General features: G+C 56.5%; 1 protein-coding gene across 7 annotated transcripts; it reads left to right on the top strand.

Annotated features, from left to right (window-relative positions):
- The first annotated feature begins 1,049 nt into the window (after positions 1 to 1,049).
- On the top strand, positions 1,050 to 17,790 carry TRIOBP (TRIO and F-actin binding protein). 7 transcript variants are annotated; one of them, XM_031050043.2, is made up of 16 exons: positions 1,050 to 1,140; positions 1,439 to 2,437; positions 2,708 to 2,803; positions 7,870 to 7,926; positions 8,283 to 8,351; positions 8,729 to 8,818; positions 9,450 to 9,559; positions 9,861 to 10,416; positions 11,032 to 11,142; positions 13,168 to 13,315; positions 13,798 to 13,909; positions 14,332 to 14,491; positions 14,818 to 14,931; positions 15,229 to 15,315; positions 16,167 to 16,330; positions 17,427 to 17,790. In XM_031050043.2, the coding sequence occupies exons 2-15, from the start codon at positions 1,631 to 1,633 to the stop codon at positions 16,326 to 16,328; spliced, it is 2,679 nt and encodes an 892-aa protein (XP_030905903.2). In that variant the 5' UTR covers positions 1,050 to 1,140; positions 1,439 to 1,630; the 3' UTR covers positions 16,329 to 16,330; positions 17,427 to 17,790. The 7 variants fall into 7 exon arrangements, with proteins under 7 accessions (XP_030905903.2, XP_030905902.2, XP_030905901.2 ...); XM_031050042.2 differs by having other exon boundaries at positions 17,367 to 17,790; XM_031050041.2 differs by having other exon boundaries at positions 17,010 to 17,790.
- The last annotated feature ends 1,009 nt before the right edge of the window (positions 17,791 to 18,799 follow it).

The raw sequence follows: 18,799 nt of genomic DNA, 5'->3' as shown, positions 1-18,799 counted from the left end.
CACTGGAAAGCCGACCCTCAGTGGCCATCCACCCCTCCACGTGCTACCACCGGCTCCTCCCGCAGTGACCCCTTGGGTAGCAGTGGGTACCTTGCTGGCTCCCAGGTGCGGGAGCCCCGCGGGCAGCCTGGCAGCAGGGGCACGGAGGGACGGCACGGGCTGGACAGGCAGGAGTACACGGTGCTGGCAAACCTGCCCAAGCGCCTCAGCCAGCGGGATGCTGTCGACCGCTGTGGCTCCCGCACGCTCAGCCCCGGCCGAGTGGAGGTGGAGAGGATGTTTGGCTGTGAACGCAGGTGAGAAGCAATGGGACTCCACAGTGGGGCCTCTCTTCTATGCTGTTGGGGTGCCCCACCTCTGAATTGCTGTGTCTCAGGTAGAGAGCAGGGGTAGATGGCAGAGCTCAGCTTTCAGCTGTGCTTGAATTTCCCTTAAAGCAAGGGTTGGGTTTAGGCTCAGTGCCTCCCAACCTGAGGAGCTCCCTAGTTGCAGCACACCAAATTGCAGCTGAATCCATTGGAAAAGTGGAGCAAAGCTGCAGAGCCCACCTTCCTCCTCCTCACATCCAACTCCTGGAAGCTGCAGGATGTACTGCAAGCCATGAAGGGTGAAGGAAAGAGGTGGTCCCCCTCCCAGCATCAGTTGGCTCCCCAGAGTCCACTGTAGGAGCTGTTCAGTGAAGGACAAGGGATGCTAAGTGGTATTCAGTGATTGTTGAGTCTTGACTGTAGAAGTGAGAGTGGCTCCATCATTGGTGGCACAGGGTGGAAGGGGATGTAAATGGGGACCGGGAAAGTATCCTTGGCCAGATGGAGGGAAGCTTAAGCAATAGTGTGAAGAAGACATGGGTGAGGCAGCAGGACACGAAAGCTGGGATGGTTTAAGCAATGGGGACAGAGAGAGGCTCTGGGGCAGGCGGAGGTTTGTGGAGTCAGGCTTATGTGGAGCAGGGGCTGTGCCTTTGAGCTGAGCCTGGCAGCGGATGGATAAACTGTGCGTGCTCACAGGAAATCGGAGACCCTGGAGGCTTTCCAGGCCCTGGAGGAAGGCCGTGTGGATCGGCTCGATGGCAAGACCCCTGTGCCACCCAGCAAAGGCCGCCTAGCTCGGAGGCAGTCCAGCCCCAGCCTGCCCAGGGAGGTGAGCCTTGGCTGTGTGGTGGGACCCCATCCCAACTCCTGCTTTTTCCTGCCACATTCTCCTCAATCTGCCACATTCTGCTTCTTTCTCCCATTTCCCTGCTCTCCGCTCTATTCCTGGCCCTCCCTCTGCCATGGACTGAGACTGCTGGCTCTTAAATGGCAGCAGCTCTTTCACCCTTTGGGTGCTATATGCTTCTCTTAAGTACAGGCTGGCTCCATGCATAGGGATGCAGTTGCTGCCTAAGAAACTATTTAACCAAACCATTTCCTAGCCCTCATTCTGTCTCGTTCCTTAGGGCCAGCGGCTCTCATGGCACCTTGAGCAGCGCAGCAGAGACCCCAAGGAGCCCCTGTGCTCCCCCAGCCCAGCTCGGCACCCTGAGAAGGCCAGCAGGAGCCGGGGGGACCGCCCGCACCCTGCCAGCACCAGCTGGTTGTTGGACAGAGGCAACCGGAGCCCACGCTCCACAAGCCCAGCACAACGGTCCATGAGTCCCACAAGCGCTCCACAAGCCCGGCTCCGAGCACCCGTGAGCCCTCCCTGGTGCTCAGAGAAGAGCTGGAGGAGCCGAGAGGAGCCTGTACATGCCCCCAGGTCAGAGAGGGGCCGAGCTGCCTGGCTTGGGGGGAGTACAGGGCAAGCACCAGAGAGGAAGAGCCGAGGGGACTCACTGCACCCGGCAGGCCTTGGGAAAGGCTTGGATAACAGCAGGCTGAGCCGGGTAGCACCACCACCGCGGTCCCTCAGTCCTGGGAGACATACGGAGAGCACATGGAGAAGCCAAAAGGAGATCGCCCCTCCAGTGCGTGTAGCAGAGAGGCAACGGGGGAGGCCAGGGGAGCTGCTGCAGCTTCGGACCCCTGGGAAGCCATCAGAATGTGGCTGGCAGAGCCTCCGGGAAAAGCTGCCAGCCTCCCACCCTGGGAAAGGCACCAGCAGAGACTGGAAAGGCCAAGACAAGCCCTTGCGCCCTGCAAGCCCAACACGAGCTGTGGAGCAGGACTGGAGGGGTCAGGGGGATGCCCTCCAAGCACAGGCATGGCAGAAGGACTGGAAGCGCCATGAGAAGCCTGTGTGCCACGCGGACTTGATGCGCCAGCTGGAAAGGGACTGGAAAAGCCCCACTAAATGTCCCGATGTAAGACTACGGCCAGATGACAGCTGGAAAAGGCCTGAGAGTCCAGCACAGCAGCTGGAGGATGACTGGAAAGGCCCTGAGCACACCCGAAATACAAACAACCCAGAGAAGCCATTGGAAAGCGACTGGGAGAACAAGAGGCTTCTCATTTACCATGTGAGTAAGGCAGGAGCCAAGGTGATGGGTACCCTGGCAGGAATAAAACTGGCAAGCACAGAGTGGGTGGGTCCCTTGGGTTGCAATTCTGCGCACCCCAACTTCTGTGGATCTTCTGCTACTCCAGGGGAGCCAAGCTGCCTGCCTGGCACTGAGAAAAGGGAGGATGCTTTCCACCCTGGCCCATGCTGGGAGGTGGCTGCTCAGATCTGGGAAACCGAGGCAAGGACTAACCCCCATGGCTTCAGCTCCTGCTTTCTTTCCCTGCAGCCCCAGCTGTGTGGAGGTGCCTTCCCATCACAAAAGAGCACTGGATCCTCAGGAGGCCTGCAACCACGTTCAAATGACAGTGAGAAGCGCAACAAGGTAGGGGCTGGGACCTACCCCTAGATGCTGGCAGCATCTGGGTCTCCAGCACTTGATTTGAGCAGGTGTAGCGTGGTGCTGCCTTCCTGTGACCTCTTGGGTACCAGCATCCTAATACCCTCCTTCTCTTTGTCCTTTGCCCAATTCTCAAGTGGGGAAAAACAGGGGCACAGAGCCTTTTTTTTTTTTTTCAAAGCAAGGGGCAAACTGTAGAGCTGGGACTAAAATCTGAGAGTAGCTGCTTTCCTGCCCTTTGTTACTGCCTGGTGTTATGACTGCACTGAGAGTTTCATAGGGATGAAACAGGCTTTAGTGGCATGAAAGAAGATATGGTCAATTGTGTTGGATTCCTGAGATACCAAAAATGGCACGAGAGCTGCTTTGGAGGTCTGCAGAAAGAGTGCTGGCAGCCCCTGTAGCTGCCAGCCGTGCCGGAGTCTCTGCCTCCGTCACCCTCTGTGTGCGTCAGTCGTCTTGGCGGAGATATTCCATGCTAGGCTTTGTGCTTTACACAAGGACAAGCTGCAGCCAGGCAGGAGGCTGCCAAAGGTCTCTGAAACTCGAAACGGGTGACATCCCTTCACTGTCCCAGGGCAGAGAGGAGCCCAAGCCCTGAGCTCCCACTGCACAACTGGGGGCGTTCACCCCAGCTGTCCCAGGTTTCTTCAAGTGAGCTCTGGGCTGGGCACCTTTGCTTGCCTTGTGGCAAAAAGTGTCAGCTCGGTGTAGAACCTGTCATTTTGTTATGCACGGCCCCCCTGCCACTTTTGCTTTGGGACCCTCTCTCGCAATTCCGCATCCTGATGCCAGCCATGGATGTGCTTTGGGGAGCACCAAAGTCCCCCATGGACTTGCTACCACCTCTGCCAAGATTGCAAATCACTGCTTTAGGGGTTCTTGGGTGGGAGGTGAAACCGAGCCCCTTCAGGAGTGAAGGTGAGGACCCTGCTGTGCGCACATACACGACGGGACTGCTGGAAATCCCTGCCTGGAAAACAAGTAAATCCCTTCCTGAAAGAAACCCCTGCCTGGAGAAGGGCCGTGCTCCCGGCCGTCCTTCCTGTGGCAGCAGCGGCTCAGCCCTGGGCTTCGTGTCGGCGGGGCGGGAGAAGGACGCGGCTCAGCCCCAGCACCGACCCCGTCCCATTCTGTCCCGTCCCGTCCCGGAGCCGCTCACCCTTTCCGTGCGCCCCGGCGGCCTCGCCCGCCCCGACGGCTCCATTGGCTGCGGGCGGCCGGGGCGGCGGCGGCGGCTGCCATTGGCCTGCCCGGGCCCTCCCAGGAAGTTTGGGGGGAGGAAAGAAAAGTTTTGGGGGTTGTTCTTTTTTTTTTTTTCTTCCTTTTCTTTCCTTTTTTTCAAGTAAAACAGGAGGGGAGGGAGGGGAAGGCGGGCGGCGGAGCGGGCATGGTGGGGCCGTGGAAGCCGCCCTGCCGCTGAAGCCGCCCCCGCCGCCCTGGCTGCCAGCGCCCGGCCCCGCCGCGACCCCGGCCCCGCCGCCGGCCGCGGAGCCCCCGCCATGACGGTGAGTCGGGACCGGCCCTCGGGGGTCCGGGGGGGGAGTTTCATCTGCCTCATCTCCCCGGCCGCTGTCCTGCCCCTCGGGTGGGAAGGGGCTGTCAGCCGCCGCTTCCTGGGCACCGCTGGTCCCCCGCGGCACTCGGAGCTGTGGCCGAGGCACGGTGCTTCCTCGCTTGCCCCATGCGGGGCTCCACTCGGTAAAGTAGCTTCGTTAGCGGCCGGCACCCCCCCCCCCCATCGGTAGGGACATGGGTGACATTGCGTGTAAGCAGTGGGCTGGGCTGAGGCCTGCCGAGCTCACCGCACCGATGACCGCAGTGTGGTGTGAAATCCGCTTCCCCCCCTCCGGCACGGGGAGCTCCTGCTCCCTGTGGGAGCCAGATGTGGTTTTGGGGCAGCGAGCGTCCCTCCCCTGGGGCGAGCCTTCCTCCGTGCGGATGTCTTCCACCCCGGGAGGAAGGTTGTTGAGCAGGGTCATGGAGGTGATAGGCTGGGCCCTGCCCGCTGGAGTTTTGCATGGGAGCGGTGGGAATGGAAGAGCCAGTTGCCCGTTTGCTTTTGGAGCACACACAGAGCTGCATGTGTGCTCCAGGCGGGGGGGCGGTTGTGCTCCCACTAAACTGAGCTGAGCAGTTGTGGTTTGTGTTGTTGGCCTGGGGCCTGTGCCTTGTTCCCTTTTTGGAGGAGAGGAGACGTTGTGCTTGCTGGAAGGATGAAAGCCCTTTGCACATTCTCCTGGATATGAGAGGAAGTGGTGCTCCAGGACCCAAGGTCCTGAGGAGTCTTTGGGAGTGGGAAGAGCAGGAGGCACAGCGGTGATGACCATCCCATCAGTCCCCTTGGATACGGAGCTTTCTCAGCCTGCTGCAGCCTCTCCTCCACTTCTCCATCCTGGCGCCTCTGTACCACCCAGGAGCCATTCTTTTGCTCCCATCCCCTTTCCTTCTTTGGTGTTTACATTCTTGAGATACTTGCAGCCTGTTATCACCTCCACTGTAGCCCTTCTTCACCAAAAGCAGGCAGCTCCCTCTCCTTAACCTGCTGTTGTAAGCCAGTCCTTCCAGACTATGTCCCGTCTGCTTAGCACCCCCATGAGTGCTTCTACCTGGCCATCTGTAGGGCTGAATGTATGTGTAACTCTGGTGGGAATGGATGCAGCTAGGCAGGATTGCTGCTGCCACCTCCCAGGGTGAAGCCTCACTATCCACAGCCCTGAGCTGCACTGTAGGGCCGTGCATTTTGCCGGGGGTGCATCCTGCCGCATCCTTGCATCTCCGGATCTCTCCCAGCAGTTTGGCTTTCCTGGACATTTCCTCCTCCTGCTGCCAGGCCATTTCCTCTGGTTCAGTTTGAACCCTGCTGTCTTTTCTGCTGATACTTAGAGCTCTTTATGCCAGAGAAGAATCTGGATTTGGTTGTGAAGAGGGGGAGAAAAGTGGCACCTTGTGCATCAGCTGATGTCTCGTACCAGCTCTGCTATGATGAGAATAGTTCAAAGCCAATTCCAGAGCTGTGGCACGGTGTTTGGGGGTGGCAGGGAAAACAGGAATCCTGTGCAATTCACCCGCCTGGGAGAAGGCTTCTGGGGGGGGAGGAGGGGATGGACTTTTTGTCCCCAGCACTGCATCAGGGGCAGGGGTTCTATCAGGACTTCATGCTGGTTTTCCCATCAATGTACATCCCATTAATGTTCATTATTTTGGCACCTAATGCTTTGGGATTGTAAACCCTCAGTAAAATAAGACCCAGCTGATCCATACAACAGCCCCAGGCAGTGCTCCTTTCAATCCCTCTCTCCTTATACTGTTATTCCACCTTCAGGGAGCCTGCTGGCTCTCTCCTGCCCTGCGCACGTGTGTCCCAGGAGGGGGGGGAGGCTGTGCTTTGACGTTTCACCTCCTTCCCTCCCGCCGCTCCCAGTTTGGAGCCGGAGCTGAAGTCACTGGATTGGAAGGGATAACGGGAAAAAGGGTGGAGCTGCTGCCGCCACGGAGAAAGAATTAAGTTTTGGGGTGCTTCTCAGGGAAGCAGCAGCAGGGCTGGCGGGACATCCAGGTCCGTGAGGATGGGGATGCACGCGTCCCCCTCGTCACCCAGCCACCAGCAGTGCCTGTCACCTCGTCGGGAGGTGAGGTGTGAGAGCTTCCCGTGCCCTTTTGCTCTGGTTTTCCTCCCTTCCCAGGCTCTTTGGGCTGCAGTTGGACACTTCTGGACAGGCTTGAAGCTGTAGCAGCTGGTGGCCTTCCCCTTGGTGGACCTCTCCAGGCTTGCTTGAACCAATACCTGGAGCACTGGGTTGGACCAGTGTGTACTCGGCTATTGCTTCCCCATAGCCTTGGGTGTAACCCAAGGGAGATGAAAGCAGGGGAGCAGGGAGCTGGGCATGTGGAGTGGCCATCAGCTTCCCAACCTACCCGTTCTTCCCAGCTCGGTCTCAGGTGGTGGTTGATGGCTTCCCCAGCGCTGGCAGGTCTGATGCAGAGGGTTGGGAGGTCCAGCTCTGGCACCGTCCCCTCTCCAGCACCATCCCTGCCTTGTCTGGCTGCAGAAGGGGCAGATCTGCAGGCTCTGGCATCTCAGGCAGAAGAGGCGTTGGGCTGAATTATTTGGTGGTGCAACTTCTCCGGAGCCAGCAGGGCTGGGAGGAGAGACTGGCTTGAGCCTGTTTGGCTGAGGGCAAAGCCAGGGAGAGCAGTTCCCCTGAGTCAGCTCTCTGGTGCTCCACCTTGGGAAGGAGATAAACTGGTTGGGATGCCGCACCAGTGGCGTGAGGTTAGGAGGAGGCAGGGAAGGGGGGAAGCTTCTTTCTAGCACGCGGTGATCTGGGTGATACTCTGTTCATTCTCATCTTGAGTAGCTGTGGCAGAGAGCAGGCTGTGCAGTTGGAGGGAGAAGAAAGAGCTGGGTAGGAGAGGAGCCCCCAGCACCTTGGAGAGGATCAGGTGCTGGCTGTGACTCTGATTTCATCTCTACCCTGGGGCACATCGTTTAAAGGGAACATGTTTTCACAGCTGTTGAATTGAGCCCTGTACATTTGTGGTGAGAGTTGTTCTGTAGAGAGCTAGTCGTGTCTTTATAATAGACAATTGGTGGTGAAGTTACCGGAGGGACGTGGCTCTGGGGCATGGATGGTCAGGGTTTGGACAAGGTGTGTCTGGTTCTTTGCCTCCATCTCCATGGCAAGTCCCATTGCTGGAGGTGGAGCACTTCCTCCTGCCCACTCTCCTTGTCCCTGCCTCCCCCTCTCTGAGCAAATACCTCTGGGGCACCTTGTGGAAACCTCCCTGCTGCATATTTTCCTTTATTTTTTTTTTTAAACCTCTTTCCTTATCTCCTGCTTCTTCTTACGGGAATGACTGCCTGCTGCTGGGAGCTAAACCCGGCTCTCCTTCACTGCTGGGCCCTACACCCCCATGAGTTTCCTAAACGTGATGCCAGGCTATTCCCACAGTTGTTCTGCCACTGGGGACTTGCCTTCCACCCCCGGCATGAAAAGCCTTTTTGTGGGTCAGTCCAAGACAGTAACCCTATATTTTTGTGTTTCCAGCCGGATCTCCTCAATTTCAAGAAGGGATGGATGTCCATCCTGGATGAGCCAGGAGAGGTAAGCCCAAGGCAGGATTCTGCCTCTTCCCCCAGCCTCTGCTGGTAGAGATTCCTTGATGAGCAGCCAATTTCCTTCCCCCTTCACTCACTGAGGTTGTTCCTGCTGGGAAGGGCAGCAGGAATCCTTTGGTGGGAGTACTTTGCTCTATGTGTGGGCACAGAGGTTCACATAGTGCCCATCTCCCAGCCGAGGGTCACAAGGGGGAGCTGGAAGGGACATGGAGGAGGGGGAAGAGAAGGCTGAGAGGTCACAGCGCAAAGTGTCCCTGCCTGTTCCTACACTTCCCCTGATAGCTGCCTATCTGTTTCCCTCCTGTCTTTTCCCTTCCCTCCCCCTGCCCACTCTGCCTGCAGTGGAAGAAACACTGGTTCGTGCTGACTGACTCGAGCCTGAGGTATTACCGGGACTCGAATGCAGAGGAGGTAAGCACAGCCAGCCTTTACTCCCAGCCCTCTCTTCCTTCCTGACCAGCAGGGACAGGATCACCATCCTGGAGAAGCAACAGCGTTATGTCACCCTGAAAGGTACCAGAGGTGGCGAGCTGCTCTTTGCCAAGGGGTGACAAAGAGGATGGATATTTGAAGGTGGCTGGTGAAGCCAGGGGGCTGTCAGTGGTGGGAGGTGAGAAGGGCTGGTCCTGTGGCTGAGCATCTCTGATGCTCTCCATGTATGAAATGTATGTGAGGAGCTGAGTCTATCTCTCAGGGAGGTGTGGGGTGAAGGCAGAGGGTGCCAGCAGGTGATGGGGTTTTCCAAGCTGGGTTTGCACTGATGTCCCAGCTGCTGGCTGTGCTTGCAGGCTGATGACCTTGATGGAGAAATCGACCTCCGCTCCTGCACGGACGTGACAGAGTTTGCGGTGCAGCGCAACTATGGCTTCCAGATACACGTGAGTGTCTGGCACTGTGCGGATGCGGTGGCACCAAGGGACACTGGGTGGGAATACATGCTCCCTCCCTGTGCCCAGAGGCAAGCCATGCAAACCTTCTGCCAGGACAGGAGCCTGGCAATGGGGGTGACAGTGCTCAGGGACTTCAGTACTGCCTGCCTGCAAAGAGAAGAGGAGAAGGAGGTGGTGGCTTTTGCAGGGCTGGCCAAAGGCTCTGCTGGAGGTGGCCCAGGAGCCAGGCTAAACGCCCTATGTTGTTTACTTGACCCACTGGCCAAAGCAGCTTCTGTGGAGCGGTGGGAAGGGAGTGGTGAGCACTGCAGATCTTGGAGTAGCTCTCTGACCGTACTCAGAGTAACAACCTGTACCCTGGATCCAGCCCCAGGACAATCCTGTCCTTGGCTACTTGCTGTAGCAGCAGGAGGTGGCTGCTAAGGCAGCACAAAAATGGTACTTCTGTGGATGTGCAGGGCTGGGCATTTCCCTGTGGCCTGCTGCTGTACCTCTCCACTTGACCCTTACAGACTTGGGTGGTCTCTCTAACACAGTCCAGCATCTGTGAGAGTGGGTGCCTGGGGGTCTCAGTGAGTGGCTGCCTGCTGACAGGGCCTCCGTTGCCTCCCTTTTGCAGACGAAGGATGCTGTCTTCACCCTATCGGCAATGACCTCAGGCATCCGGCGCAACTGGATCGAGGCCCTGAGGAAGAACGTGCGCCCAGTCAGTGTTCCAGACGTCACCAAGTAAGAGCTGCCTGATGCTGCTTCTCTACCCCCTCTTCCTGCCCCTCTTCCCTGGCAGGCAGGGACTAGGGTGGTCCCTCTGGAAACCCGGCCGCTCTCAGATCAGCCCTGCTCTCCACTGAACGTGGCCTGGATACATCAGCCTGATGGCTCCTGCTGTTGTACCCTCTTTTGCCATTTCCCTGAGGGATGGGATGCTACCGGACCAACTCCATGTGTGGGGTGGGGGTTTTGCAGGATATCCACCAGCATCCTTTCCCATGTGGTACCTGTCCTTCACTGGCTGCTGCTCTGGTTTCAGGCTCTCTGACTGTGATAAGGAAAACTTCCGTAACTGTGTCCCTCAGAAGGGCTCGCTCCGGACGGAGGACCAGCAGCAACTGGGCTCTAGCTCCGAGGGGAACTCAAAGGGCAGCCACTGGAAGGCAGATGGGCAGCGCCATGCCTTTGACTATGTGGAGCTGTCCCCCTTGCCACAGGACCCCGGAAATCAGGGGTCCCTGCAGAGGACGAGAGGGAGCTTGAGGGTCTCTGACCGAGCTCCGAAGCATGAGGAGCTGGAGCGGGATCTGGCTGTCCGTTCAGAGGAGAGGCGGAAATGGTTTGAGGCCCCCGATGTCAGGGTCCCAAACAGCGATGGGTCAGGGGGAGACTCTTCCCGCAATGTGGGGGAGCTGGACCTCCCCACTCCCCCACTTTCGGAGGACCAGCGCATCCGACTGAACGAGGAGATAGAGAAGAAGTGGCTGGAGCTGGAACGCCTGCCCTTGAAGGACTCACGGCGGGTGCCCTTGACAGCACTGCTGAACCAGAGCAAGGGGAGCCATGGAGATACCAATGAGGCACTGAAAAAGGAGGTAAGAGCATCCCTCTTCTCTGAAACTGGGATTCTTGTGGCCTCTTGTTGCGGTCACTGGCAGCAGAAGGCTCTGCAGAAGGACAAGGCAGAGGTGCAGGGAGATGTTTATTCTTTCTGGCTCCATTTGCCACCCTGCAAACGCATGGGAGATTTTGCAACCAGGTAATGTGGGACTGGAGACCTGCTCTTGCATGCCTATAGAGGTTCCCCAGGCCGTGTTTTGGTCTAGGAAGTTAGTTGGTGGCACTGCTTGTGTGGAGTCTGTCTTTCCCGGGGGTACATCTGCAGGGTCTCTTCTCTGCCTGTTCCCAAGCCTGCAAGTACTTTGAAAGGAGACATACACTTGTCTGGAATCCCAGTTACACGAGTAGTGGTGGTTTCCTTCAGCACAGATCCACCTCTGAAAGTTGGGATGTCTCCTCTCCTCTTTGTTAGCACCTACCAGGCTGGGGCTGGCTTTCCCAGTTTGGTCCCTTAGCATGCTGTTCTTCCTGTGGGAAGCAGCCATCTCCATTGGCCATGCGTGGTCCTCCCCATCCCTCAGCCAAGGGTTTGGATGCAGCTTGTTTGTTAGGCCATGGCTGAGCATCTTTCTCCTCTCCTTGGTGCATAGATCCAGTCACTGCGGGCGCAGCTGGAATCCTGCCGGGCCCGGAATGAGAGCCTTCGGGAGGCAGCAAAATCCCAGGGAGAAGGCCATGTGCCCCGGGGGTACATCTCACAGGTGAGCAGAGCACTGGACACAGGGCCCTGGGGTTGCTGCCAGTCTCAAACTGGGAAATGCTGGCACTCAGCTCATTGCTGAGCAGGTATCGCTAATCATTGGGTTGCCATGGGGACCCTAACTGGGCCCACTTGTAATCAATGTTAATTACATAAAGGCTGCTGTGTATTGCCTGGCCTTAAAGGGGACAGTATGAACAGGGAGGAGAAGAGTTGGGGGGGAGTTACAGGATCTAGATATATGGAAGAAGTTCTTTACTGTGAGGGCGATGAGGCACTGGAACAGACTGCCCAAAGAAGTGGTAAATGGCATCCCTGGCAGTGTTCAAGGCCAGGTTGGACAGAGCCTTGTGTGACATGGTCTAGTGTGAGGTATCCCTGCCCATGGCAGGGGGGTTGGAACTGGATGATCTTAAGGTCCTTTCCAACCCAAACCATTCTGTGATTCTATGATCTGCCCCCCTCACTGTGCATGGGTAGGATACTGGCCTGGGCTGGGGGACTGAGCTGCCCCTGGCTCAGGAGTGGGTCCTCAGCTTTCTGCCAAGCCACCTGCATGTTTGCAGCTTCCCACATGTGGTTCTGGCTAGCAGGGGTTCCCAAATCCCTTGTTAAAAGCAGCCATCAGGCCCTGGGGAGGTCCCATCCTTGCTGGAGCCCTGAAGGTCACTTTGACAGCACGGCCTGTTGGATTCCTGGGACGGCACGTGGGAAAGCCCACAAAGCAGAGTTTACTCACGCTTCAGCCTCTTGTTTCCCTTTGTTTGTTTATTCCCCTCTCTGTGGACTCATCCAAAGCAAACAGGGTCACATCCTGCAGGGTTTCCTGGGGGGAGGCTGCCGTTCCACTATGCTGTGGCCATTTCAGGATGTGCCCTACGTGTTGAAAGCTACTGGGGGGTAGATGAAAACTGGGGCTGGTGAAGCCTGTTGAGTGCATTGCCTGTACCTAGTCCAGATAATGAAACCCACAGATAATGAAACCCACAGGTCCTGTGGTGACGAGCCCAGCCACTTACCAGTGGCTCTGTCATCTTGATTTAATATTTACAGCTTGCAGGCCTCTTTATGGTGAAAAACAGGGCAAAAGCAGTGGGGAGGAATTGCACCTTATCTCCCTAACAACTTGGCTTAAAAGGCCTGCTTTTCACATCTGAGGCCAAACTTGGCCTTTCCGCAAAGGGCTTGTTCTGCCTTACTCTGCCGAGGTTTGCAGCCCGGCTGTGGACAGATAACCAGGTTGGTTTGCCTTTTTCCTCTCCTTTGGCCGATATGTGAAGCTTCCCAGCTTCCTTTGCCTCAGTAGGGAGGAGCAGCCAGCAAGGACTCGTGTTCCCTCACTGTGTCACTGCACCTTAGCCTTAGTACTGGGGGAAGGAATGGGATAGCAAAGGGCTGTTGGGGGACACGATGGCTTCCTGGGTCTCTGCTGATGTCTTAAGAGTCCCTGGCTTTTAAAACTAATACTCTGGCATGGTTTGGTGGTGAACAAATACTTCCTGTGGGGCTTGGGGCAGTGCTGCCGTCTGATGGGAGAGCAGAGGCACAGCTCTGAAGTGGGAATCGCTTTGTTGTGCTAACACCAGTTAGCCACAGTGCTCAGCACTGAAAGAACATGAGACAGCCCTGGTTTCAAGGGCCATCAGAAAGGAGATCGAGCTGTGTGAGGAGGATCCCTAACCATTAGGCTTTGGGGAGGGCTCTTTGCCAGCCTGTGCCCAGCCACAGGGCAGTGCAGGGTGTCACTTTTCAGAAGAGGCTCAATTTTCATTGATTCTGATGGATGCTGCTTCATTTGAAAGGCAGATACTGAGGTGCAATTCCCACTGTTGATGTCCTCCAGCCAGGCAGTGACTGGTGTGTCAGGCATGTTATTACCAGCTCTTGTCCCAAGAGGGATGCTCCTGTGTTGCTGCTATGAGCAAGAGGAACATTTCTCCCCCTGCATACCTCAGCCCAGCCAGGTGCCGGTCCTGGCCACATCCCTTCCTCCCGTCCCTCACCCCTCCTTTCCCTGGCACGGCAGGAGGCGTGCGAGCGCAGCCTGGCTGCAATGGAGTCATCCCACCAACAAGTGATGGAGGAGATCCAGCGGCACCACCAGCGGGAGCTGGAGCGGCTGCGGCAGGAGAAGGAGCGGCTCCTGGCAGAGGAGGCAGCGGCGACAGCAGCAGGTAGGAGCAAACACCAAGCTGTGCCCCCACCGCTCCCAGATGTCTCTTGCCAGTCTCAGTCATCTGGAGCCACATGGATGACCCTACTGGTATGAGGCTGATGGTCCTTGGAGCATGAGCATGGTGCTCCTCAGCCCTGTGCTGTGTAGGGGGATTGTTTGGGCTGGGTCAGGGACAAGGAGATGGTAAAGATCCCCTGGGAAACGGGGTCTTGCCTCTGTGGATGGGTTGAAGGGAGCCAGCAGCTTCTTGTAGGTATGTGGAGGTGGCGTGGAGCTCCCACGCTGCCCTGTGTTAGCTTCCTTGGCAGCATTTGGTGCATTGGGATGATCCTGAGGGCAGAAGGGAAGGTGGGGAATCTGTAAAGGCAGGTCTGAGAGCCTGCAGCAGCAGGAGCTCAACCAGTTCCCTGGTGTGGTTTCCCCGGATGTGCTGGAGCTGGCACAGCCTGACCCCCCATCTCCTGTTGTCCCGCTCTGCAGCCATTGAGGCACTGAAGAAAGCCCACCGGGAGGAGATGAACAAGGAGCTGTGCAGGACACGAAGCTTCCAGCAGTGCAGCTCAGTCTCAGATGCCCTCCAGAAGCAGCACCAGTAAGAAACCATCTCTCCCACTCCTCTTGCCTGATGCTGCCACCCTGTGCCAGTGTCACCTCACCCGGTCTGCATCCATAGCTGCCAACTCCCTCCACAGGGGTGGTGGGTGCCTGGGGTGACTGCCAGGGCTGCTGGAGCTGTAGGACAGGGAGGTTAATCTCCTGCTTGCCTATTTTCCCTACAGCACTTCTGTTTTCCCTACAGCTTATTCCCTCTATTTTCTTTATGGAAAGCTCCTCCATTTCTTAGAAGCACTGCACTTGTGTGTGGGAGGTCGGGAACTGGCCCACAGGGATACTTACTTTGTGCCAATGACTGATGTGAGCAGAGGCTGCCCATGGCAGGGGGAAGGTGATGCCTGTGGCTGGGGGCCAATGAGGGTTGTTATGGGCAGTGATGAATCAGCACCTCTTTGGCAGGTTGGACGTGGAATCCCTGAAGCGGGAGCTGCAGGTGCTCTCTGAGCAGTATTCCCAAAAGTGCCTGGAAATCGGGGAGCTCACGCAGAAGGCAGAGGAACGGGAGCAGACGCTGCAGCATTGTCAGCAGGAGGGGAAGGAGCTCCTCCGGAAAAACCAGGCAAGAGAAAGGCTTTCCCTTTCCGCAGTGACCATGGAGCGCGTTCCTCCCTTGCACAGCACACCCCTCTGTTAAAACACCCCAATTTGTTCATATTTCTTCCCTTCTGAGATTTTATCATAAGAAAGCAAAAAAATACTAAGAGTTAGAGGCTATGGATGGACTTAACTGTGGTGTTAAATACGGTGAGTAAATTCTGCTGGCTGCAGGTGCCACCATAAAGACATCTCCAAGCTCGAATAGGGCTGGCATATGAAGGTGGAAGATGGAAGGATGAGGACAGCAAAGAGGCCTGTGCCACTGATGTCTCTTGATTGTGCCTGCAGGAGCTGCAGACCCGCCTCTCGGATGAGATCGGGAAGCTGAGAAGCTTCATTTCCTCACGGAACTCTGGGGACCGCTCTCCAAACAACAACGAGCGGAGCTCCTGCGAGCTGGAGGTACAAGGCCCCCCGGCTGCCCCGATACCTCCATCCCCACCCCATGCCGAGGGTCTCCTCCTTGCACTGATTTTGGCTTGGAGCGGGTGGGAGGGGGCTGCCAGATGGAGCAGGGGCCAGTGCAGGAAGCACGTACACAAGCTTCCCCTCCTCTGCTCTCTGGGGCTGCTCACGCTGTTTCCTGCCCCAGCCCTCCTGGCCCTTCCTTCCTTTTCCACCGCTGCCCTTGCGCCGGAGCCTTTCCAAGGCGTTGGCTCTTGAATCACCTCGGGTTCTTCTTGCCTCTCCTCGACCCAGGTGCTGCTGCGGGTGAAGGAGAATGAGCTCCAATACCTAAAGAAAGAGGTGCAGTGCCTCCGGGAGGAGCTGCAGATGATGCAAAAGGTTGGTGTTTTCTGGGAGCCATTGGGAAAGCAGCAGGAGAGGGAGGAGAGGGGAGCACCGGGGCTGTGTCTTAGCAGGATTTATCTAGGTTTGATGGGATGCTCAGACCAAATCCTCTGTGCTTCTTGTCCCTGCTTGCTCTTGAGCACATAGCAGCCACGTGCTCCAAACAGTGCAGGCTGGTAGTGACTTACCTTATACAAGGGAAATGTCACTGTGACTTTACTGCTCCTTTCCCCAGATGTATGTACATATAAGCATGAACAAGCCAGGATCCCTTCTTTCACAGGGGAAGCCTGCCCAACACTTCTGTTCCCCTAGTTGTCCCTTTGCTGGATGGATGTTTCCTTGGGCACCATTGCTGGGTGTGCTGCTCCCTCCACTGGCAGCAGCTCCTTCAAAGCCATTTTCAAAGACCCCTGCAGAGGGGAACCTGAAAGAGACTTTGAGATTCAGTGGTGCTCCTGCAGTTTATAACTTCCTCACTTCAGTGTTTTGCCTTTAAGTGGCTGGGACCAGCCCTTTCAGTAGCCTGCATCTCTAGTGAGGTTTCTTTTTTCCCATATGGCTTGCCAAAACACACAGAAGGCATACTAAAACCCACATCACCTCAGCCTGATACTACAGATCCCCACTGCTGTGGGACCAGTGACTGCCTTTCTCCCTGGCCCAGCATTAGGGAAGTGCTATCTCCATGTTCTTCTTCTGAATGGTTTCTGTATGGCTCAGATTAGGATGGGATTCAAACCCATCACCTCACCTGCTGGCCCTTTTCATGCTGGGCTTGCCTTGCTGCCCCCATCCCTAATACCAGCCCTAAAACCTGCTGCCCCCTCTCTGTTCCCTGTCAGGATAAGAAATTTGCCTCAGGGAAATACCAAGACGTCTATGCAGAGCTGAATCACATCAAGGTGCGCTCGGAGCGAGAGATTGAGCAACTGAAGGAGCACTTGCGCCTGGCCATGGCGGCTCTACAGGAGAAGGAGTCGCTGCGCAACAGTGTCGGCGAGTAACGGTGAGCAATGGGGATGCAGTGACATCCCCTGTGGGTGTGAGTCACTGTGATGGGGATGGAAGCTGCTGGTTCCTCCTACCCTACTCAGTGCTCAACCTTCAGGCCTAAACTTTTCCTTCTCTGCTTCTTGCATCCTCTCGTTCCATCCCTCCTGTTGTTCCTGACATTTTCCCAAGGTCCCCAGCCTCCTTCTCACCATGCTGCTCTTGATGCTCCTGCAGCCAGCACTAACATGGTAGGAGGTGGGAGCCAGCCAGATGCTGGCCTTTGCCCTGTAGCTTGGGTGACAGCGTAGGGAAGGTTGTGTGCTGCCTACATAGGTGATGCTGCTTTTGTCTTTGAAGTGGTTTCCCTATCACAGCATGGAAATTTGAGGTCTGCATCAAAGCAGCCATGACTTAGACCCAGCCCTTCTCCCACACTCACCTGCAGGCATCCCTGCTGCATGAATGAAGGGATGAAGGGAAACAGTGTGACAGAATGAGGACATCCTGTTGTCCGGAGCGCTTCTGCTTCTTGCTCCAATGCTGTGGCCACTGGGATTTGGGTCACCCAGCTGTTTGCTGGTGGGTGCTGAGATGAGTGGGTCTGGAGCAGGGCACCAGACAGAGCAGGAAGGGCAGTGTTTCTGTGCTCAGTGGAGCCTTTCTAAACCATTTCTGCTTTTCTTTCTCTCCAGGTCTGCTCTTCATTTGTTTATCTGTTCTTGTTTTGTATTTGCTTCATTCCTCACTTGCGGGGAGGGGGAGGTTGAATCCCATCCGTTACCACCTTGGCAAGGAATCCTACACACCCCCAACCTCCTCACTCCCCTCCCAAAGCTTTTATGATGAACCCCTTTTGTCTGCGTACCTGAGCACATTGTTTGGACTGGCTCCTTACATGCACCTTCTTCAGGATTTTATATGTGAAAATTATATTTTATAGAGGATTTTTCCTCCCGGGAAGAAGGGGAAGAGGAGGGGGGAAAACTTTTACTACATCACCAGCATTTTCTAACCTGAAAAAGAGAATCTGGTTGTCGCCCCTTCCCCAGCCCTACACAGCCACCTTGGGCACATGCTCCCTCTCTTCTGAATGTCTTCACGGCCCCCAGGGGATGTATGGTGAGGACCACACTCCCCCCCTGTGCCACCCCGGGGACCTTTGGAGAAGACCTGCAAGCCATAGGAGGGAGCCTCTGGGGCAGTCTGCCATGGATGTGCTTGCCGGGGACATTGGGAAGAGGAGACCTTGGCAAGAGTCCACATGATTGAGCTCTCTCCGTGACTGCCCTTTGGCTCCTTCGACAACCCGAGGTGGCTGGAGCCCAGAGGCACGGGACTTCTCCTGTGTGGGGAAGAGGAGCTGTGAGGCTGGTACTGCACCTGCCAGAGCCAACCCCCCCTCAAGGTGGCAGTTGCTGCTGCTCTGCTGCACCCTTCAACTTTTAACTTAATAAAATCTTCCGCTTTCGCTGAGAAGAATGTGTTCCTGCAGGGGAAGGCTTCCCAAGCGGCCCTGACCCCCATGGTGGTGGTGGTGGGTTGTTTCTCCAGGTTCCCATGTGGTTTTGGGACATCCTGACCTGTTGCTTCCCTCCCTCTGGATGTGGGGAGGGAGAGTCCTGCAGTGCTGCTATCCAGCTGTTTGCTTCACCTGGATGTGGGGGGAAATAATCCTGATTCGCCACACTGCTAAGAAAATCCCACTTAGACCCTCTGCCCCAAGGAGTCGGGGCTACATCAGTAAATGCAGTAACAGGGAGGGCAGATGGCACTGCAAGCTACAGGCAGGGTAAGCAGTATGTCAGAGGGTCTCAGGTGCTTTCCTCCTCACGTTTTTGGGTGATGCACATTGCTTTTTTGTCAGGGTGGAGGACCTGCTCCTCATTCGGCTCCTCATTCGGCCCCATTCCAATGTAAACATGAGCTGTTGCTCTGCATGGAGGCTGTTGGCAATTACAGAAGAGCCTTAACTGTAGGCTCATGCCATGGCTGGAGGTGACCTCTGAAGAAGTGAAGATGGTCAAGGAGGACCCTTGGATGTGACGGATACCTCATCTGGAAGGCTGGAGTACTGTGAGACGTGGGGAGGAGAGCAGGGTGTAAGGACACAATGGCAGTGCAATGAGGAGAGTTAGGGCAGCAGCGTGCAATAACCTCACTGTGCACCGGTGGCCCCTGGGGCAGGGGGTGCAGGCAGGTACAGACCCACATCTCCATGGGCATGGCTGCAGTGACTGCTTTCCTTACATAAGGCAAGCTGCTTCATACCTCATAAATTCCGGTAAAACTGGGTTGCAGGCTTTAGTCACATGCATGAGGCCCTTGAGCAACCCCATGGATGGTGCAAGAGGTGAGGCACCGAGCTCAGCAGGCAGCTCCCCATTGCACCCATGCAGAGCCAGGGCTTGCTCTTGCTGGTGCTTGGCCTCCTGCCTGGAAACCTGCCTGCCCTTACACTGCCCAAGGTCCAGGCTTTTCCCTC

This window comes from Melopsittacus undulatus, chromosome 5 (genome assembly GCF_012275295.1).
Source record: "Melopsittacus undulatus isolate bMelUnd1 chromosome 5, bMelUnd1.mat.Z, whole genome shotgun sequence".
NCBI classification, from domain to species: Eukaryota; Metazoa; Chordata; class Aves; order Psittaciformes; family Psittaculidae; genus Melopsittacus; species Melopsittacus undulatus.
The sequence above is the reverse complement of the archived record's forward strand: the minus strand, read 5'-3'. Positions and strand labels throughout refer to the sequence as shown.